The 23,621-nt window shown below is 34.5% G+C and overlaps 1 protein-coding gene across 1 annotated transcript in view; it reads right to left on the bottom strand.

Moving 5' to 3' along the window:
- Positions 1–15,148, bottom strand: part of PIK3C2G (phosphatidylinositol-4-phosphate 3-kinase catalytic subunit type 2 gamma) — a 326,837-nt gene extending 311,689 nt beyond the window's left edge. The window contains 8 exon segments of the mRNA XM_066360246.1: positions 8,818–8,837; positions 8,839–8,970; positions 11,921–12,003; positions 13,228–13,304; positions 14,092–14,355; positions 14,764–14,918; positions 14,920–15,082; positions 15,085–15,148. Coding sequence (XP_066216343.1) covers positions 8,818–8,837; positions 8,839–8,970; positions 11,921–12,003; positions 13,228–13,304; positions 14,092–14,355; positions 14,764–14,918; positions 14,920–15,082; positions 15,085–15,148 — 958 coding nt within the window.
- Positions 15,149–23,621: the final 8,473 nt, after the last annotated feature.

Below are 23,621 nucleotides of genomic sequence, written 5' to 3' on the forward strand. Positions count from 1 at the left end.
CTTGAGGAGGTAAGTAAAGCTAGCTTTGTTTTACTGAATGCTAGCTTTCCTCTGTATATCTGTATGCTTGCTTTTCTGTTCTGTAGTGGGTACGGCAAAATAGATCAGACATGTGGGCATGTTCACAGTACACTCTCTAAGACTGAGATGTTGGTGGAGTTCCTTGGTCTTGCCTGGGTTTTGCTAGGAGAGGGACTTCTGGGTGTACTCTGGAAGGATGACTGGTGGGATTGGGTCCTGCTTGAGGCTCTCGGGGATACTTATTTTCTATGAGAGGTACTAGTGGAGACTTCACCCTGCCCAAGGCTTCTAGAGGTATCTAGATGAGGCTCTTGGTAAAATGCCATATAAGAGGGACAATTGTTTCTGGTCTGGCAGGAATGGGGATTGAATCGGTCCAGAATTAGGCCTTTAGAGATGTCAGTTTCTCTACAAGAGGTACTAGTGGGATTAGGTCCTGCTGAGGCTCTTGGGGATATCTGCTCATACTTTAAAAGGACACCAGTAGAGTCTAAGCTAGCCTGGATTGATTAATCTCATCTCAGACTGCCAGAAACTTCTCTGTGTTTGTCGAGATCTCAGTCTTTGCTTTAATGTTTAAAATCCCTGGTTAAGAAATCTCTGGTGCCACAGCCTGCGTACACCTGAGAGGCCACAAGAGGAAGCCCTTCCCTTGTCTATGAAAGTGCGCTTGTGTGTGTGTGTGTGTGTGTGTGTGTGTGTGTGTGTGTGTATAAGACCTTTGTTTAATGCCTAAATGTGTCTGTTTTAAAGCCAAGCTTCGATCTTTTGTATTAAAATTGAAAGCTTCTGACTAAAAACAATCTCAATATACTGCAGATTTTCTTTGTTTCTTTGAGAGATCTCTCGTGACATTTCATGGTTTGGACCCCTCTCCCCTGCTCCACTACATATCTTCTCTTGGATTCAGAATCTCTGGCTTCAAGGGGCCTATTAGATTTCTCCTCTGAAGAAAATTATTCTCCTCTGTTGGCTTCTTCACCTTGTCTTGTGTGATAATTAATACCTCTATAGTCAAACACATTTTATTCTGGGTGCTAATTATCTGTCTTATCTTTTTGTTTTTATCGGTACACTAATTTCTGGATTTTTCTGAAGTAGTTTTAATTTTATAATGAGTAACCTTGGCTATTAAATATGGGAGGAGGGTCTAGGTCACAGAAGACCCCACTAGGTTGTCTTTTAAAGCACTTTCAAGAAGCTTATGAAGACAACCATGGGTATGGAATTAAATGATCCAAGAGAAGGCTATGCACTCTCTGTGAATCAGAATGGGCAATTTTCAGAGTTAAGTGGCTGAAAGCTGGAACCTTTAATCCCCAGATAGTAAGGGCAGTCTGGAATATAGTAACTGGGAATCCAGACTGTCTTGATCAGTTTTCATACATTGATCAATGGCAAAATTTAACATTAAATCCGCCACTATGGCTAAAAACGTGCTCGATACAGAGAGAGTGCCATGTCTTCCTAGTCAGGCCAGATTTGGGTCTAAAGCAAGAAGGGAATATAAAGAGTGCCCCAGAGTCTCCTGTTCTCACAGAGTCTTCTGAGGAAAATGAGTGGCCACCCCACTATAGGTCAAAAGCTAGAGCCCTGAGCCTACACAGCAGCTACAGGAAGAGGCTAAAACTTCCTCCGTTACATCCCCTTCCCACACACGGAGTGGATTAGAGTACAGGCAGGGAAGGGATCCTATTTTACCACTCAGGGAAGCCCCTCCTTTGGGAACTGACCCTGACCATGATGTAAGGCCCTTCCTTGTGTAAGTCCCATTCTCCACCAATGATCTATATAATTGGAAAAGCCAAAATCCTCCATTCTTGGAGAATCCTCAAGCTCTGATAGGGCTTGTACAATAGAATCTATCTTACAAACTCATAGACCTATCTGGGAAGACTGCCAGCAGCTTTTAAATACCCTCTTCACTCCAGAAGAGAGGGATAGAATCAGACAGGAAGGTAAAAAGGCAGTCCTAGGGCCTGGACAGGGATCAAAAGAGGAAAATAGGGATGGCATCGAGGCGGCTTTCCTTTCCACTAGACCTAAATGGGGTCACAACTCCCAGAAGGGAAAAGCCTCATTGGATGCTTTTCACTGGTATCTCTTAGTGGGACTAAAGCAGTGGTTCTCAACCTTTCTAATGCCGTGACCCCACAATACAGTTCCTCATGTTGCGGTGACTCCAAACCAAAAAATAATTTTGGTGGCTACTTCATAACTGTAATTTTGCTACAGTTATGATTCGGAATGTAAATACCTGATATGCATTATGTATTTTCCGATGGCTTTAGGTGACCCCGCTGGGGTCACGACCCACAGGTTGAGAACTGCTGGACTAAAGACTGCGGCCCAAAAGCCCACCAACCTCTTGAAGGTTGCTGGAATTATCCAGGATCCTTAGGAATTCCCTGCTGCATTTTTTGAATGTACTTTTGAAGCATAACGGGTGTATACTCCCATAGATCCGGATGCTACCGAAAACAGAGTGGCTATTTGGCTTTCGTAACTCAGTCAGCCCAGATATTAAAAAGAAACTTCAAAAGCTAGAAGGGTTTTAGAGCATGAGTAAGTCCCAGTTAATTTCAATAGCTCAGAAAGTTTTCATAATACGGAGATAATTGAGGTAAAACAGGGTAAAAGAATAGCTAAACCAGTAGTAGCCGTGCTCCAAAAAACTAACTCTTTTAAGGACAAGGGGCCCCCAAGAGAGAGAAATGAAAATAAAGGAAAAAGAAGAAATTCAAGGGAGAAGAGAACTATGCTAGGGAAAAAATCAATGTGATTTTTGTAAGAAAGAAGGACATTGGAAAAATAAATGTTCCACATTACAAGCAGCTAAGGCAAGTTCTAAGGTCCTAAATCTTGAGGACTGAAGGGGCCAAGGTTTTTTTGTTGAACCCTTGGGAGCCTATAGTAACAGCAGAACTAAGGGAGACCCACTGCATTAGCCATAAAAAAATTTGTAAAAAGAATTTCTAGGAAATTGCGGGAAAAATTGGAAACCTCATATAGGCTAAAGCAGCCCACTGTTGGGAAGGTAAGTTTATAAAATTGTATTTTTATTTGCTGCTTTTATTATAAGAAATAAAGCTGAACAACTGCTAGGGGAGGGAATAAAAGTTGGCTTGGTTTTTGGAAATGCTGGGTCCAAATGCCCGCCTGTCCATGCCACATCTCCCATGGCAACCATGTCCCTCATCCAGCAGTGAAGGAAAAGGGAGCGAGAGTGCTGGAAAAGTTGGGTGCCACTTTGAGACTAAGCTTGGAGCCTTGCTGCTGCTGCCATCCTGCACTTGGCCGGGCTAGGGTTCAGTCAGCCCTCAGGTTGTTCAAAGAGGGACAGGCATGTAGGATGCCTCTTCCTCATCTCCCTTTTCCTAAGAACTCTGGTTGGCAAACTGCCATTCAAAAACAACTCACAGGCCACAAAAGGCTTTTTTGCCTTCTTAGGTATAGCTCTCTAACAAAGTGCCAAGTGTGGGCACTGCCTCAATAAGGAAGGTGCCTACATATATAGTTTAAATTTAAAAATTTGGCTCTTAAGAGAAAATTTAGTTATTGTAATGTTAGTAATTGGCTCTAGTAACTAATAGGTTTTCTGACTCCTGGGTTAGGAGTGGTAACTTATTGTTCCTCCACTATTGTGTAAAAGAAAGTATTTTCCATTTAAAAATGTATATGTTATTTCAAAGGCCTTTTGTTAATTCTTTATTTGCTGTTTTATAGCCTTGTGATATTGAACTCTTAGTTTAAATATTAGAAATTATTAATGTCTTTTTATGCAATGTTTAGTTTATTATCATTTTGCAACAATATTGTTAAATGCTAGGTAATCTAAGAAAAAAGGAGTCATATCCTGTAACTCCTGCAAATCTGTTTTATCATGCTTTTGTTAAAATTTCTTTTGAATACTAATATACTAAATTATTCAGCAGCAAGGAGACTCTGGAGTTCTAAAGGAGCACCAAACCTGTTTTTCTTGATTTAATCCAGCTAATAACGCTGTCTTTTGTCTTTTTCCAAGAGTTTATATAAACAAAAAAGGGCTCTCAAGTCCCTCAGCAAGATCTTCTGAGCATGGCTTTTAAGGTCTATAATGACCAAGAAAGGAGACAGAAAAGGCAAGTGGAGCCCAAAAGAGAACAGAAAAATACCAGCTTTTGGCATATACCCTTAAGGGCTCCAACACCCCGAAAGGGCTTCATAGGATTCCATCAGGGCCCTGCTTCAAGAGTGGAAAGAAAGGTCATTGAGCTGAGGCCTGCCAGGCTTTTTGGCCCCACCAGGGGACATGCCTTTGCTGTGAAAAAAGGAACACGAGTAGGTAAGCTGCCCCCTTGCTCCCCAGAAGGAGGGTTCAGTATCTTCAAGCTATAATCCAGTTACCTGTGACCTGACCTGTGCAGCCTGCTGGGACCTGCCACTGAAGGATCAAAGGTGCCTAAGGCCATTGGCCCCCATCTCATGACACTGTTTAAGAGCCTAGGGAATTTCTTCCAAGTAGCAGGTAAACTGATCTGATTTCTTATAAACACGAGGGCCATTTACTATGCATTGCCTGAAATATTTAAGTTTATTTATATCTAAAAAATCTCTACTGTGGGTATTAACAGTCTAATTTCTGTCACTTTGTTTAATGTATAATGTCTCCTTTATTCCTCTTGTCTCAATGCCCCATGCCTATTGTAGGCTGGAACCTGATTCTAATTTTAATTAAAAGCAATGATCATTAGGACTTAAACTCTAGCTGCAAAGTGTAGAAATGTGACCACAGTTCCAGTGCCTTGTAGACTTTTTCTGAATATGTATGACTCATGCTCTTTAGGACATTTCTCAGACTGAAATAGAAATTAGGTTACATTTGTAAATAATATAAAGCAACAATAGTGTCAACATAGATTTAATGAAATTATGTTAACATGTTAAGAAGGTTTGTGACTGTAAGAATTTTATTTTGGATCCTGTTATATTAGTTAGAACTTTGCTTCCTTTAATAATCTAATAGGCTTTAGTCATTTTATTGTATTAAGACACTTGTTATAGTATTTGTTAACATTAGCTATTTGAATTTTATTGTCTATTTTATATTTTTCCAATCTACCTCAAAATTGGAACATAGTAAGTCAAATGAATAGATGTCACCCAAAAACACTGGAGTCTTAGGAACCTTATTGCCAAAGGTTTATTCAAAACCAATTAGAAAAGATTTAAAAACAGGAAAGAAAGAAATTTTCTAAGGTAAACATTTAGGAATATCTAAAATAGACTTTAATAAAACAATTGACAAATAAATAAAAGCTTTTCCTTCTAAAATAGGCTAAAATAACAATTGTTAGGAAATTACTATGTAGGATTCTTTCCAGGTTTAGCTTGCCCATTCTAGTGTTGGGCCTGCATTTGTGTCCATAGTCTCAAAGCTAGTAGAAAAGAAACCCAATATTAATTTGAAGTTACATTGTACCCACAGGCACCTAAATTTTCAGGGCAAGTAAAATTGCATGAATCAAATAGTAAAGAAAATGTGACCACCTCTTTTCTAAGTACTTGCAGAATTTACAAGTTCAAAAGACTGTCCAAGAGGCGCTTCCAGTGTTATTAGGAGATCCAGTGTATCACCCAGGGACTAGCTCCCACGTGGACGGGTCCACACACCATGATCCTGACAACTCCCACTGCTGCCAAAATAGAAAACGTGCAGTTCTCCAACCACAAACTGGAAGCTGATTGGTCTACGTGCAGTGAATGCATGAAGAAACTTACTAAGGACTCCATTTTTAATCAGACTTTGGGGAAAAGGGAAACTAGGGTAAAAAGAAAACCAGCTTAATTGTCACTAAAGGTTAAAAGTTTTAAAATTAAGAGTTCTGACTAAAAGTAAATTATTACAAAAGCCAGTTAATTTTATGTAAGTTACAAAAGCTTTGTGAAGTTTATAGAAAATCAATCAGTAATATTTGTTTCTTTAGTGAGCTGTATTGCTATTAATGCTGTCTGTTAAAATCTATAACACATTATAAGTTAATATTTTGTACACAACAACTTCATGCTCTTCAGTAAATTAAGTCAAGAATTTGACTTAGGAAATAAAAACAGTGAGGATTGTAAGGTATCAAAAGTTTCAGAGTTAATATTAATATTTTAGGAAGCTTAAAAAACATTTTATTAATTTGAGCTAGGTGTGCAGAAAGATTTTATAAGTGTGATTTCTATGCTTGTATGATTAACATCAAAACCAGGATGGCCGATGGCATTGTATTGTAAGTGCAGAGGGGAAGGAGAGTTGGATTCTCTGACCTCCCCCTACACCTGTAAGGAAGTGAGTGAATAGCTAGCCAGGTGCATGAAGAGAAAAGATTAAATTAAACTTTTTCTTATATTGATGGGCCATTTACAGGCATTTGTCCCCATGGAAACTACCCCTCCCCTCCTGAAGGCTTGTAGTTAATGTATATATCTCTGAACAAAGGAATGGCAGGTGAACACTGGAAAATATAGGAATATCTTTTAATATGTAGAGTGACATTTTTACTATTGTGTTACCTTGTAAGTTTTAATGTGTAGAAACTTTTTTTTGTGGATTCTATAGACAGATGTTATGAACTTACTAATGAATTGTGTCCCATTACCCCTTCATCCTTTTCCCAAACCTGTGTAGGTAAAGACAAAGGTTGTGATGTCATGCTTTTTCCCCACTCATGTATAATTAAGGATATAAAACCAACCCCTAGAATATTAATGAGACACATGATTTGGGACTGCTGCCTCATGTAAAATATATGCGGCCGCATATTTAGTAAATTTCTTCCTTTAATTACACCTTTCAAATTTTATCTGGACTTGGTGTCTCAATGAAAACCCATGGAATTGTGGATTGGGTACTTTATAACAAAAGTATTTGAAATATTGTTTGGCCTTCTCTTATTTGACTAAAACAGAGACTCTCTAAAATACAGCTACTACTCTTTGTTCTGAGATACTTTCCTGCAAATTCCAGGAAAGTGACAGACTGCTTACTTATTAACATAAAAAGAAACACAATATAATCCTTCATACTTTTCTATTAAAGCTCTGAAACCCCCCACCCTCACCCAACATGCAGACTTTTACATTAAGTTGGTATAAAAACCTCTACCTCTGGGTATTAAGAAGGTAATTATTACTGAATAACTCTAATGCATGTATAAATAAGACTTATTTTTTTCTCTGTTAATTTTTCTATCATCAGTTAAGTCACAGCACCTGTCCCACTTCAAATGTAAATAGAAAGAGGAAACATTTTGCTTCCAACATTGACGTATGCTACTCTGTATGTTTTAATGAATGTCTTTTCTTCTCCTCTAATTCTTCCTCCTTCCTCTCTACTTTTACTCTTCCTCCTTTTTCTTATAAATACTTTTAATATCTTTGAGGACACAGACATCCTCTTTACCACTATACATCTCTAGCACTAAACACTACTGAAACTTCTCATAAAAATAAAAAATGGACTCTGTCTGCAAAATTTAACAAAGGAATATCTGGAGTGTGGGGAAGAGACATTGGAAATGAAATATTGTACCTTCAAAAGACAGCAGTGGTCTCCCTGGTTTATATTTACTCCCTCTTCTGCAGTAATAAGCCAACAGGATCCAAGCCATTAAGATTGGATCAAGTGGTAGAACCATTGATTTTGGCTGTGCAATCAAAATCCTGCTTTTAGAAATTTGGGATTGGATCTAATAAAAAGATTGAAATGTTTTTAGGTAGCTGGCCAAAGAGCATTTAAACTTGAGAGCTTGGCTTTTATGTTCTGGAAAGACAAGGGAAATGAGTCAGCAGAAAGGAGAAACCTGAGAAATAATTATACAAGAGATGAGGTGAGAGGCATACAAAAATTGTGGACTGTTTGTTTATTTGTAACTTTAGCATATTCATAACTGTTTGCTGAATTTCTGCTGTTAAATTCTGTAAAAAATCCTTATAGTCATTAAAAATGTTTATTTTTGTCTGCTTAAGCCAGTAGGAGTAGGTTTCTATTAGTTTCCAACCAAATGATCCTATTAATATTCTAACATATTGTTTATTTGTAGTAACCTGTCCTCAGAGCTTTGATTAGAGTGAGGAAAAAAAGCATAATAATAATAGTAATAAAATAACCAATGAAAAATATTGGGCGATTATTTGTCAAGAAACAATAGTTGATATGCAGAAACTTATTTAAAAGCAACTATTTTTTATTTGTCATTAATATTGTAGTTGACTACCACAATGAAATAAAATATTAAACAACTTTATAGACATTCTAAAATGTTAGAGAAATAAGGATTACCGTGTGAATTTAATAAAATACATATCCCTGCAATCTATTTCCAGAGACTTTCAGTCAGTTTGATTGAATGACTAGCCTGGGCTGTATGTGGCTACCAGTACCAGGGCCTATCCTACTTCACAATTTATTTATATTTCAATGAAATAGTTGTTTTTAAGGCATTTTCATTTATATATATATATATATAAATCTCTAGAATCTCTTTAAAATTTGCTTTTTGTTTCTATTATGCTAAAAAACTTGCTATACTTGCTAGTATTTTATAGCAGGAAAATAAGGTGTCCTCAGTGAGGTATGCGAAGAGAGTTCTTCAAAACAGTAGCTAAGCACACATTAACAAAATTGTTTCCAGCTGTTTTCCTCATACATCTGGGCAAAATATTAGTGAATAAAGCGGCTTTTAATGATTTTTATCAGTGAGTTCTCCAGGCTATGCAGCCTAGATCAGCTTTATGTAGATTGTTAGGTTTATTTGCAAGGTTGCTTACCAGGTGGCATAAAATGAAGTAGTGGTGTTATCAGTGAAAATACTTATACTAAACTTAGTATTAGAGAAGAGTTGAGATGGAAACGCTGTAGCAGTGGTCCAGACCTTCCCTGAATTGGAATTCATGTCAGCTGCATTGTATATTTCTCTGATTCTGAAAAATACATGTGAAAAGAATACTCAGGACAAGATTATAAAAAACTTCAGGCAGGATTTGCTATAGAAGATTTAAAATATGAAAACAATCAGATTATTTGTGCCAAGGTGCTATTAGTTAGGCCAGGTTGGTAAAGATCACAATTATACCAAAAACAACCACTAAGGACTGATCTTTAAGCTTTTCTGGGAGCATCTCATTTGAAGTAATTATGAATACATTGTCATTAATAAAACATGAAATTCACTCTGGCCTGGGCCAGGTACTCAGAGGATGAAGCATCGACCTGGTGCACCAGAGGTCGCAGGTTCGACTCCCAGTCATGGCATGTAGGAGAAGCAATCAATGAGCACACAACTAAGTGGAACAAATAAGTGAAGAATAAAGTTAATGCCCCCATCTCTCTCAAATCAATGAAAAAATTTAAAGAAAATCACTCTGTATAATGATTACTTCCTTAATTGGCTTTGCTTTTAAAGCCTGATCTCTTCCCCTTGGTATTTTGTTCATGCTTAACTTTTGAAGTGGAAATCACTCCTTTTAATATAAGGGTTTTGGTAAGTAAATTCTCTTGTTTGTTAAATTGCTAAATACTATTTTTGGTTACTTATTTTCCTTAAATTTTTGAATTTTGCACATCTTTGGATTTTGCATAAATGAGCTCAAAAGTCATTTGTACATTTTAAACAATTCTTTTTGCTCTAGTGAGCCAGAGAATTGCAAAATAGTTTTGTTGTTTTTTTTTTTTTCTTGGAGCCAGAAGCCTTGAGTTTGATCCTGGCTCTTCCACGTAGTTTCCTAATCAGAGGCATAGTCGTTACCAGTTTCTTACACACGGAGGATATTTCTATCTATAGTAGTCCCCACTTAACCACAGGTTTGCTTTCTGTTGTTTTAATTACTCTATCAAACACAATCTAAAAATATTAAGTGGAAATTTCAGAAATAAATAATTTATAAGTTCTGAATTGAGTAGTGTAATGAAATCCTGCACCACCCTGCTCCATGCTGCCTAAGATAAAAATTGTCATTTTGTCTAGGGTATCCAACTGTTAGGTACTTAGGAGCCTTCTTGGTTATCAGATCAACTGCTGGGTATCTCAGTGTTTATGTTCAAGTAATTCTTATTTTACTGAATAATATTTCCAAAGTGCAAGTGATGTTGGCAAATTGAGTTTGACAAAGCTGTAAAGTGCTTCCTTTAAGTGAAAAGTTAAATTTGTATAGGAAAGGACATTATAAATATCTGTATTTATCTATATCTCTAGTTATAGATATAGATACATAAAGGGTTCTGTTATATGAGTTTTAGGCATCCACTGGGGGTTTTGGAACATATATCTGTTGGTAAGGGGGCCTACTATAGCACATTTTAGATTTAAGGTGACAAGTTCTTGGTAATAGTTGTCAGTTTGTGACAGTGAGTAGCTTATTCCTGAAGAATCAATATTAACATCTTTAAAGACCCTAATTTAGAAATACAAATTGTCTTTTTAAATTTTATTCTGTGAATCAGAGGAAGAAATTGAAGATTAAATATTTTTATGAGTTCGTATGCTTTGTTTTGTATTTTTGTATGTGTTCCTTTCAGTTCTTACAGTATGGTCATGAGGTTTTTAGGACGGGGCTCTTCCTTTTTTGTTCTATGTTTGATTATTTCATGCATGGACTAGTTAATAGGCATTCAAATAGTCTTTAAATTAGTAATTAAATAAATGATTCTAATCTTTAATTTCAAATGATGATTTAGTAGGATGGTGCTAATAAATAAACTAAAGTTTATTTATATGTATATTCATGATATTTAAAACATCTATAAATGATAAAAGTCAAGAGAACTATTCTCAAAATTTTCAGGAACCTTAGCAACAGAAGATACAAAATTATATAAATTGTAATTGCTAATAAGAAGTTGGTCTTTAGAAAAAGGCACACAACACAATCAATAGTTCAAATGCTATAGAAATATTTACCTGGAACTCTTATTGATCAATGTCACCCCATTAAATTTAATTTTCTAAATTAAAAAAGGTACCTACCTTTCTATTAGAAGTTTATTTTTATTTATTTTATTTTATTATTTTATTTTTTGACTGAGACGGACAGACAGACAGGAAGGGAGAGAGATGAGAAGCATCAATTCTTCATTGCAGCACCTTAGTTGCTCATTGACTGCTTTCTCACATGTGCCTTGATGAGGGTTGGGGCTACAGCAGAGCAAGTGACCTCTTGATCATGCCAGTGATCTTGGGCTCAAAGCCAGTGACCATGGGGTCATGTCTATGATCCCATGCGCAAGCCAGTGACCCTGCACTCAAGCTGGCAAACTTGGGGCTGTGAACCTAGGTCCTCTGGGTCCCAGTCTGATGCTCTATCCACTGCAGCACTGCCTGGTCAGGCTAAAAGTTCATTTTTAGATTAGCCAAAAGGGGATCAGTGATATTTTGTAGTATCTCTAGTGAAAAAAAATTATTTTTCTATAGACAGACACTCAGGCACTTGTTCAAATTCTGGCATCACATTCAAGATAGGATTGATTTATTCAGAGAAAGGCTCTCTCATCATTCTAAATAGTATATCCCAGTTAGGAAGGATAAATCTATGTTAATTTGGGATGGGCCCATATAAGTCAAGTCACTTTAAAGAAAGTGACTTTAAAGAAAGGTCATTAAAGAAATTAATTCTCTGCAAATTAAACTACCAACAAATAGCAAGTTGAGGCCTGAAATTATAAAACATTCACTTTAATCAAATTTTCAAGAGAAAAAAAGTTATTTGACTAAAAACAACAAAAACTATACCAGAAGTTGATTAATGAACTAATTTGTCATAAACTTATACTTATCACTGTGTTAAAGATTACAGAATGTTTGATATGCAATGTAAGCACTTCAGTAATTTATGCAGGTATAGACATTTCAAAATTTAATGAAATTGCAACACTTACTTTTTTACTTTGTCACAGAAGGAAGCCAGACTCATATTACTGCCTTGAGGTACTTCAATTAGCTGAATGGAACAACCTATCAGCTTAAAATACAAATTGTGAAATTAATATAGTTTGGTGTACAAAAAGGATTATTTCAGCTCTACAATTTTTATTTTGTTTTAAAGATTTATTCTGCTTCTATTTTTTAGATTTTTTAAATGAAGTAACACATAAAAAGATTGCATGAATCTTAAATATATAATTTAAGTTTTGAGAGATGTATACAACTGTTGTATCAATATCCCAATCAAAGTATAGAACAATTTCATCACTTTAGAAAGTTCCCCCACATCTGCTTCTGTCAGTCTGTCCATCTGTTTTGCTAACTGCAGTTATTCAGATTCTATCACCCTTGATTCGGTGTCTGTGCTCTTTGTATTCTGGCTTCTTTCAATTGAGTGATAAATATTTTCTAATTTCTCTATGTCTCACACATATCACTAGTTCATTTTTTATTTTTGATTAGCAGTATACTAGTGCAAAACTGAACTACAGATTGTTTATTTTCCTATTAATGGACATTTAGGTTGCTTTGGGGTATTGTAAAAAATTATTAATTTTTATCTGTGAATATTTATGTGGACTTATTATAAATGGCTTAGTCAGAGGGTGGTTGTATGATTAACTTTAAAAAAATAACTTTTGCTTTATGTGTTTTGAATCTGTTATTGCATCTAAGATTTATTATGTCTTTCTGATTGACCCTCTTATTATTATGAAATGACACTTTTCTTTCTCTAATAATAATCTGCATTGAACTGTACTTTTTCTGATATTAATAACCACATCAAACTTCTTTTGTTGGTTGAATGCTAAATTTTTTCTTTTACTTTTAACCTATCTGAGCCTTTGTTTCTTAAGTTTGTCTTTTGTAGACAGTAGTAAAGTCTTTTTTATTCAGTTTGTCAATTTTTCCCTTTTATTTACAATGCTTAGTTTATTCATATTTAGTATATTTATGGATGTTTTGAGATTTAAGACTGCTATGCTGATATTTGTTTCCATCTGTTTCTTCTGTTTTATTTATTTTTTCTATTTCTTCCTCCTTGCTTTTTTGATTATTTAACGCTTTCCCTTCTTTTAAGGATTGATATCCTAGACTGCCTGTTATTCAATGCCTGAAATCAGTTATTATATATAGTTTGTCTAAATTCATAGCTGTTTTTAGTGTTAAGGAAAAGCTCAGTACTTGTTCCATTGTCATGATCAATAGTAGATGTTCTTAAAAGGTACTGATTTTCACTTCAGATTAGTCTTGGCACTACCTCCTCTGCAAGTGCCTTGGACAGAATTAGTTGTTTTTTCTCTGATGAACTCATTTTACCTGTTATTTTGCTGTTACCTGTATTGGTTTGCAAGTTAACTTAAGTTTTATGCTATTTCTGAAATTAGGTACCCTTTATTCTTTGTATTTCTTATTTTTAATTTTTTGTGTATATTTTAAGAATATGATAAATAGTTGTTGAATACAAGAAACCTTTCTACCTTACCCTGTAACTTACAGCTGCAATAATATTTTGTTTTGTAGTTTACTTTGTTTTACATATGTCTAGATTCAGCATAAGCAGAGAAATGTATAGAAAATTCTATAATTACTAAAATGATTGAAAAACTGCCGATGAAACTTATAGGATGAATTGTACAATGATTACTTTATTTCCTGCACCTGGAATGGTCCCAATAGGACTTGCTGCCAACAGTACAATTTAGGAGCCTCTAAGTAAAGGGACATTTCTCAACTAATAATAATCTAAAGTTTTAATTTATAATGGTGTGACTGAGAATATAAATGTAATGAAAGTTATGTGTTTCTGCATGTGTGCCATAGCCCGACAAGACAGAAAATACTATCATTGAAACCTCCAACCATGATATTTTTATTTAATAAAATGTAAATAGTATAACATTTTATTTAGTTAATAAAACTAAAACTTTAAAAATTATATTATACAATTTTTTTCCTTTGAAAAAATCATTAATTCAAGAACAAAGAATTAGTGAATAAATATTTTCCAAATGTAATATTAATATATTTTTCTATTTAAGGAATTTACCCTCACTACTAAATTAATCAAACATATTACTAAATGATTCATATTATATTTTAAGTCAACATATATTGCACAAACTGTCCCGCATCCTGGGTAGGAAGGAACCTTTAAAGAGCACTAAAGAAGGTTCCACAGTGTTTGAACTTCTATTCCTTTTATTCTCTTCTTTTGGCAGGAAGTCAATTGAGAAAGATGGATATATAGATGGAATGCTACTTTCAAATCCTATATGGTAGTTATAATTTTTATTTTCAAATTCTTTTTGTAAATTAATTTTATCCAAACTAGTGGATGATGGAGCTAACATATTGATTCAGGAAAAATCAGTACCGTGAGGTTTTCCTATGAGGTTTTCCTGAAAGCTTTCTTTATTCATGTTTGTTTGTATTTTTCTGAAGCTGGAAACGGGGAGAGACAGTCAGACAGACTCCCGCCTCCCGCATGCGTCCCACCGGGATCCACCCGGCACGCCCACCAGGGGGCGATGCTCTGCCCACCAGGGGGCGATGCTCTGCCCCTCCAGGGCATCGCTCTGTTGCGACCAGAGCCACTCTAGCGCCTGGGGCAGAGGCCAAGGAGCCATCCCCAGCGCCCGGGCCATCTTTGCTCCAATGGAGCCTTGGCTGCGGGAGGGGAAGAGAGAGACAGAGAGGAAGGAGGGGGGTGGTGGAGAAGCAGATGGGCACTTCTCCTGTGTGCCCTGGCCGGGAATCGAACCCGGAACTTCTGCACGCCAGGCCGACGCTCTACCACTGAGCCAACCTGCCAGGGCCTCTTTATTCATGTTTTGAGGAATTGGTAGTACAGAAGGCCTAAAACCAATTACTGGTGCTTTCCTAACTTGGTGACAAGAGAGTTCTGAGCTTTTAGAATTAAATTCAGTCAGGGATATTTGCTGTGTATCATAATGAATGGTTTTTTGAGTCCCAGTTTGGTGAAATGGGCACTAAAACAGTGTTTTCTTCAATTTCACTCTGAATGAGTGGAATTTTATTATTGATTTCTTCTACTAGCTGATCAAAACCCAGACTGAGTTGTCTAGGAAAAAAAGGTTGATCTACAGATTACACTGGTGCTCATGCTGCTTTTCATGTAATTTACAGGGATTTAGATCTGTTTTCCTACAATATGCCATTTTTAATTTTATATAACTGAGAGGGTTGATTCTGCTCCAAATAGTTCCTCAATGATATTATAAAAGAAGATAGGAATTTTCCTGGAAAAAAAAAGCATAAAAGGAAACAAAAATTTCTTTGATTAATTAATAAGTAAAAGCTTGCAAGAAATAAATATGAATTGATACAAGCAATTGTTTTAAAGTTTCTTTTTAGCAAATTAAATAATACCTTGATTAATATAAAACTTTATTAAAGCTCAAAAATTTAAAATCAGAGAGGGACTACTGATTTGTAAAACTCCTGTAATAGAAAAATAAGTTCACCACAATTATGACAGGAAGTTCATGGATCAATCCAAAGTCAATATCCCCCTTTGGATTCCTTTTGTTACTGAAGACCTACTTGTTTATAGCATCATTATTTTCCTCTGTATTTAATTACCTATATGCATGCTAGCATGCTAAAGTCTGTTTGTTATTAGCTAAACAATATCCTCTTTATCAGTAATTATTTCATCTGTAGAAGTGGTCTTAATAACCAATCATCTTGTAGGTCAAAGTTAGACCCTTTCTTCTTCTTCCCAAAACTTTTTTGGAAGGGTATATTGTGAAAGATTTATTATTTTAAGTTTTTATTCTTTTTATTGAATTTATTAGGGTGATAATGATTTAAAAAGTTATACAGGTTTCAGGTGCTCAACTCTACAACGCATCATCTGTACACTATATCGTATGTTCTCCACCCCAATCCTTCCCAAAACTTCTTAAGTAATTACAAACTTATTGGCATCACTTCTCCAAAACAACTTTCATTAAGTTCATCAGTAAGCTTCGTGTCAGTAAATTAAAATGACATTTATCAGTCTCTATTTAATTTATCTCTGCAACATTTGATTCCATTTGCCATACTTTTTATTTTAAAGTTTTTTTATTTTTTTTATCATGGCTCTTCTTACGCTATTTGCTGAGTTCTTTTTTGTGTGCATTTTCTCAAAAAATTCTTTGACTGTTACTCATTTTCCACTTGACTCTTATAAGAGATTCTCAAATATTCTCTCCTTATAAGTTATCTTATACTTCAAGTAGTTTAAATGACCATTTATATATCATTGGTTCCAAACTAATGCATTTTTATTACCTATTCAATATCTCCTCTTAAATTTTTTATTTAAAAATTAAATTTAATGCAGTGACATTGATCAATAAGAGTTTATAAGTTTCAGGTGAACATCTCTATAGCATTTGAACTGTGTATTGTGTTGTGTATCTTAAAATTTTTACATCTCCAACAGAAGGTCCAAGAAGAATTTATAATTTGTCCAAGAACCTGCTTCTAATGTACTCTGTGGCAGAAAATGCCCCAAACATCCACTCAGTTGCTTGCACTGGAAACCAGGTTTTCACCCTTGAATTTTCCCTAACCTTTCTTTTTCTACACTGAATAAACCAGTTCTTGTAGGGAATCTTTCTTTTTTTTTTTTGTTAACATGTATTTTTTATTTTATTGGGTTGACATGGTTCACCCAACCATACAGGTCCTCTCTCTGTCCACTGCTGCCACAATACTAGTCTTAAAGCTTTCATCTCACTTGAAATGTTGCATTGTCTCTGAAATGCTTCCACACATTCCATAGTCTATTCTTGTGCCTTACAATCATTTTAAATATTGTAATGATGTGTTTATGAAATTAACCCAGCATATCTTCAGGAAATAGTTTTTTAGTGGTTTTCTACTATTTCAATATACATTTACAGTGTGCATATGTAAAACTTCTCTTTCCCATGAGCTCATTAAACCATGTTAGTCTTTCTCACTTATAACTCAGTATCTAGTACTTTTCTTTACTCAGAGTTATTGCTCATTTATATTTGTTGAACGATGATCTAGTAAATTTTGAAAATTGTAATTTTTAAATTTTATAAATTATAATTATAACTGACTAAAAAAATTAAATTGAAAAGTGTTTGTGTCACTTTTATGGACTTATTAATTTCTTCAATAATCATATAGATGCATGTTAAAGACCAAATGTTGTAAAGGATAATTATGGTCATTGTTAACTATCAAATATGATTCTCTATCAATCAGTTTTGCAAAGACAATTGGTATTTATTATATTGTAACTAAAGATTTACTTAGAATTTATAACTTTAAGGAATAAGCAGATTTATTAAACTCCAGTCAAGAAATTAAACTGATAGATTTGGGAAAAATTTGCAGTTCAATTAAGTCAATAAATTCAACTAATTGATATGTGGAAGGTTTTTTGAGAAGTGCAAGTACGAAGTATATAGAATAGAATGTTAACTAGAAAATTGATCTATAAAATATGATTCTAAACTATTCTAATTCATGGGTCACATTATATAGCCTTCAGGACTTCCTATTTTTTTTTAAAAAATTATTTATTCATTTTAGAGAGAAGAGAGAGAGAGAGAGAGAGAGAAAGAGAGAAGAGGGGAGAGGAGCAGGAAGAATCAACTCCCATATGCGCCTTGACCAGGCAAGCCCAGGGTTTCCAACTGGTGACCTCAGTGTTTCAGGTCAATACTTTTTATCCACTTCATCACCACAGGTCAGGGAAGCATTGCTATTTTTTTTAATCTCCACATTATTAGTGAAAGTTATGTTTTATTAAAGCAAACTAAACTCCTTCATTTGTCTCTAATATGGAACTCAGAATTTGTCAGCAGATGTGACTTTAACAACTAGAGTTAATGTCCTGTTCCAGTCTTCCTTAGCCTAGTTTACTCAGTCTTAGCATAAATACCATAAATGTGGCCATACAAAAGTGACTTTTACAATTTTTTGGTGATTTCAAAAGAACTGATAGAGTTTTTAAAATTATTTTTTTCATTTTGTAGAGCCATTATAGAAGCTCTTTATGAAGTATCAGTGGTCTGATGCTGAAATTAGTGATTCTTTCAGGCTGGGTCACCTTGTTGTTAATAAAAGTAATAATAATCATAATAGCAATATGTAAGGTTTTTGAGCACCTGCTCAGCGCTACTGTTCTACATACATATACATTCTTACATGTGTTAACATATTTTATTTCTCATCTCCACATGTGATACTATTACCACTTAACACATGAAGAAAATAAAGCACAGAAAGGTGAAGCACCTTACCTAAGGTCTCGGAACTTGTTTCATCGGTTTTTTTTAAACAGGGATTAAGAAAAGGTGTATGGGTATTAAGATGACACATAGAGCACACCTGGGTGTAGGCACTGAAATACAGCGTTCACTTAACTCAAAGTATCGCTAGTGAAAACAGTTGAAAACTTGGAAAATTTTTATTAGTAACAATATTTTTTAAGCATTTCTGAAAGCACTAAAACTTGAAATGGATTAGAAGTCTGTTTTTAAAAAAAATCTCATTTTCATGAGATAAAGGAGAATGAGAAATACTTATGCATATTGAAAATGTAATAAAAACAAGACCTCTTCCAGATCCACTGTTTTGTTATTAAATTTAGTGATTCTTAAAAAATTTCTCATAATTTAAAATCTCTTTACCATTATAATTTCAAAACTAGAGTATTTCTTAGTTTTTAAACAAACAAAAATGTTAATTAGGGTCAACTGGCAAATATCTACATTCTGCATTATGAGATAATATGTAATATAATTAAGTCATATAATTTGACTTTGAGGCAGAACTGTATATATAAATTAGAGCAATTATGACATAATTGAGGTGGCATGGCTATCAGATCTTCATTTAACTAAGACTATAGAACTATATACAAGATGTGCAGTAAGAAGAATAATGACCCCTCCCACACACATATTCCCATGTCTTAATCCCTGGTACCTGTGATCATATGTAGTAGGTTACATAGCAAAAGGGGATTAAAGGTTACAGATGGAATGAAATTTTCTGATCAGTGGATCTTAAAATAGAAAGATTATCTGAGTGGGCTCAATATAATCACAAAGATCCTAGAAAAGAAGAAGAAGCAGAAGAGAAGGTCAGGATGATGTGATTTAAAAAGGACTCCCCTTTGCTGTTTTAAAGACAGGAAAAGGGGGGCATGAGGGAAGGCATGCATGCAACTTTTAGAAACTGGAAAGGGCAAATAAACAGCTTTTTTCCCCTAGAAGCCTCCAGAGACACAGCACTTACAACACTATGATTTTAGCATGAGAATCTGTCTTTCTGCCCTAATGAATTGTACAATAATAAATTTGTTAAGTCACTAAATTTGTCATCTTTTGTTATAGTAACAATATGAAATTAATAGGCAAGCTGAAAACTGCTTCCCAAATTGATTGGAAAATCAACGCCCAAAAGAGTTATGGAAGGCCACAATTTTGGTTGGAAGTTCATTAAAATACAAACAATATTTAAAGGTATTAGTAATGACAGCTTAGTACACTACAATTGCTTATAACCTTCTATTCAGTTCAACTTTCAATAGATCAGTTTTTATTGAAGATTGATTACTCATCTGGCCTCCAGAAGAAAGTACAGACAAAATTTAGGCACCTATCAGAGAAAGGACAGCCCCTGCCATCTGCTTCTAATTTCTAAATATACAAAGGTGCAAATAGCATCCAAATATCTCCAATATTCAGCATGGGGACAGAAATGTTTATCTTACAAAAGAACAAAAAATAAAAATAATCTTTCTAAAAATGTCTATTCTTGATTCAAAATGTCTTGGTTGGATTACTGTGTAAGTTTATCTTAACAGGAGAGAGAGATGAAAAGAGGGTAAAAGAAATAAATTATGAGGTTGAAGAAAACTGGCATTTATTTTAGATAAAATAATTATAGTTGCCCTGGGTTCAATTCCCAGCCAGGGCACATAAGAGAAGTGCCCATCTGCTTCTCCCCCCTCCCCCCTCTCCTTTCTCTCTCTATCTCTCTTCCTTTCCTGCAGCCAAGGCTCCATTGGAGCAAAGTTGGCCCTGGTGCTGAGGATGGCTCCTTGGCCCTCGCCTCAGGTGCTAGAGTGGCTCCTATTATAGTGGAGCAACACCTCAGAAGGACCAAGCATCACCCCCTGGTGGGAATGCCAGGTGGATCCCAGTCTGGCACATACGGGAATCTCTGTCTGCCTTTCCCCTCTTCTCACTTCGTAAAAATAATATATATATATATATATCTGGCATTGAAAATTTACCAGTTTTTAAAATGTTTATAAACCTAATGAATGATAATGATTATGCCGAAATAGGACATGTCAAAGTTTAATCAAGCTACACCATCTACATTTTCAGTAAGGTGGAGGGAAAGTCGAGACATCTTTGGAAACTAAGCTGTTTCCTGAGAAAACATTGAGCTGAAAGGATGATCTGAAGTTCCCATCTCTCTTTATCTGCGGAGCCAGTTGAACATATCACGCACATACATAAACAGACACTCACATTTTAACTAGACATAAGTCTGATCTTTCTCAGCTCTATTTGTTGTATGAATATAGAAGAGAACACACCCAATTATATATGTATATATACATAAATAAACATTTATATACAGTGTATATGTATATATACACACACACTTTTTACCAATTACCTCATTTTTTTCATTTCTAATTTGGAATTGAGTGATAAGGGAATCATAATTTTTATGACTCATACTGTTTTCACCTAGGTAAAGACAAGAAGTGCTTGGGGGAAGGAAACATTAGTTTCTAAACAGTCTGTATCTGGTGCCTTTATACCTGAACAAGTGACATTTTCTTAGTTATATATAATTTTATAGGAACTTCACATCTTATTAGACTGCCTAAAGCTTCTTAAATATGGAAATTTTGAAACTATTACCTATTTTTATTTTTGAGAGATATTGACTTGAATAAATCAATGTATTTATTCATACATCTATCTACTCATTTGCACATTTTTTTATTCTATAACTTTAAAATACACTGTGTGAAGCAGTGGGAATGCTAAAATGATAAAACAGTTCTTGCCCTCAAGCAGCTCATAGAAACAAATTTATCAGTACAATATGAGAATTACTTTAAACATGCAGGCTCTATTTTGCTTGGGGGAATTTTATATGTAATATTGTTAAGCTTAGAAAAAACAGAAGTAACATTTATATGTACTTCTGTTTACAGAAGTAAATAATGTACCTAAGGTTTACATTTAAGTATGTTTTTGTTTAGAATAACAACACAGTGTGTCCATAAAGTCATGGTGCACTTTTGACCGGTCACAGGAAAGCAACAAAAGACGTCGATATTCACATTGCACTTTGGTCACAGATTCAAATTTAGTGGGCCACAGAACACACTGAACTTTCCTCTGTACCATCCACATCTTGACTGGCATGGCCATGGGCTGCTCTGCTGTATACACGGTGTTACGTCATCATCTGTGCATGCGCACATGCTGCCACATCATCCTACAGAAACTGGGAGGGTTTTCCTTTTATTTGGTGCAGATTTCACATTTCTATCGTCTTTTGTTGCTTTCCTGTGACCGGTCAAAAGTGCACCATGACTTTACAGACACACTGTATATTACAGATAATTTTGTGCAAGTCATTGAGATCTAGTTGCAAGGATGCTTTGATTCCTTAGTATAATTAACATTTCAGCCCTACACACAGTAGAGCAATTAAAGCAGTAATTTATTCAATTCCTCTGAGTAAATCTTAAGAGTAAATAAAACAATGAAAAGTCAGTCTCCAGCTCTGACATAACTTTGGGTTAAATATTCTAGTGGGAATAGTACCTACTTCAGGGCAGGAAAGTAACAGCCAAGGAGTATGACACCAACTCTGATGGTAAATGTGTTTTACACCAACCATTCAGTTTGCCATATATTTGTGAAACAGATGAAACATATTAAATGCTCAGAAATTTTTGTATACTCTTCTATTGGAAAATATTGACAATATTTTAATCAAAATAAGAACTTAAGAATAAGAAACTTAGATAAACAATTTAAGAATTAGACAACATTAATTTAGTCTAAATAATTATTGCAAACAATTTTAAATATAATTTCAAAAATTATTCAGTATTAATAAGCCAGGTGAAAAATCAGAAACTAGTTCAACTAAAACTGAAAAGCATGTTAAATTGTTTTTCTTACAAGGGAAAAGAAAAATCAAATATATTATAACCTTTTTACCTATGATTAAGAAAAAAAATAAGTTAGAAAGAGAAATAACAACTGATACCACAGAAATACAAAGAATTATAATAAGAAAATATTACAAACAACTATATGTCAACAAATTGGAAAATGTGGACCAAATGGATAAATTTCTAAAAACATACAGTCTTCCAAAACTGAATCAAGAAGAAATACAACATCTGAACGGACTGATTACAATCAACAAAATTGAAGCAGTAATCATAAAACTCCCAACAAACAAAAAAATGGCTTCACAGGTAAATTCATCAAACATTCAAAGAACTAACAACTACCCTTCTCAAAATATTTCAAAAAATTCAGAAGAAGGAAAACTCCCAAGCTCATTTACTAGGTCAGCATTATCCTAATTCTAAAACCAGATAAGGCACTACAAAGAAAGAAAATTATAGCTCAATATTTCTCATGAATATCCATGATGCAAAAATCCTCAACAAAATATTAGCAAACTGAATTCAACAATACATTAAAAAGTTCATACACCATGAACAAGTGGGATTTATTCCTGGGAGTTAAGAGTGGTACAATATCTTCAAATAAATTAATGTGATACACTACAAAAACAAAACAAAAAAATCATATCATTATATCAATAGATACAGAAATAGCATTTGACAAAATCCAGCAATAATTTATAACAAAAATTCTCAGCAAAGTGAGAATAGAAGAAACATGCATCAGTATAATAAAGGCCCTAAGATAAACCCACAGCTAGCATAATGGGGAAAAACTAAAAGCATTTCCCTTAAGGTCAGATATAAGACAAGGACATCTATTTTCACCACTCTTATTTAGTATAATACTGGAAGTCTTAGTCACAGCAAACAGACAAGAAGTAGAAATAAAAGGTACTTAAATTGGAAAGGAAAATTAAAACCATTATTATTTGCACATGACATGATACTGCATACAGAAAACCTTAAAGATGCCAAAAACTGTTAAAACTGATAAATGAATTCAATATAAAATCAGAATACCAAACAAATATTCCTATATTTTTATACATCAATAAAGAACTATCAGAAAAGAAAATTAAAAAAAAAAAATCTCGGCCTGACCTGTGGTGGCACAGTGGATAAAGCATAGACCTGGAATGCTGAGATTGCCGGTTCGAAACCCTGGGCTTGCCTGGTCAAGGCACATATGGGAGTTGATGCTTCCTGCTCCTCCCCCCCTTTTTCTCTCTCTCTCTCTCTCTCTCTCTCTCCTCTCTAAAATGAATAAATAAATTTAAAAAATGCTTTAAAAAAATCTCATTTATAAATGTTTCAAAAAATATATAAATACCTAAAAATAAATTTAACCAAGGAGGTAAAAGACCTGTACTAAAAAATTATGAGATACTGAATAGGATACAAATAAATGA

Source organism: Saccopteryx leptura, chromosome 1 (genome assembly GCF_036850995.1).
Source record: "Saccopteryx leptura isolate mSacLep1 chromosome 1, mSacLep1_pri_phased_curated, whole genome shotgun sequence".
NCBI classification, from domain to species: Eukaryota; Metazoa; Chordata; class Mammalia; order Chiroptera; family Emballonuridae; genus Saccopteryx; species Saccopteryx leptura.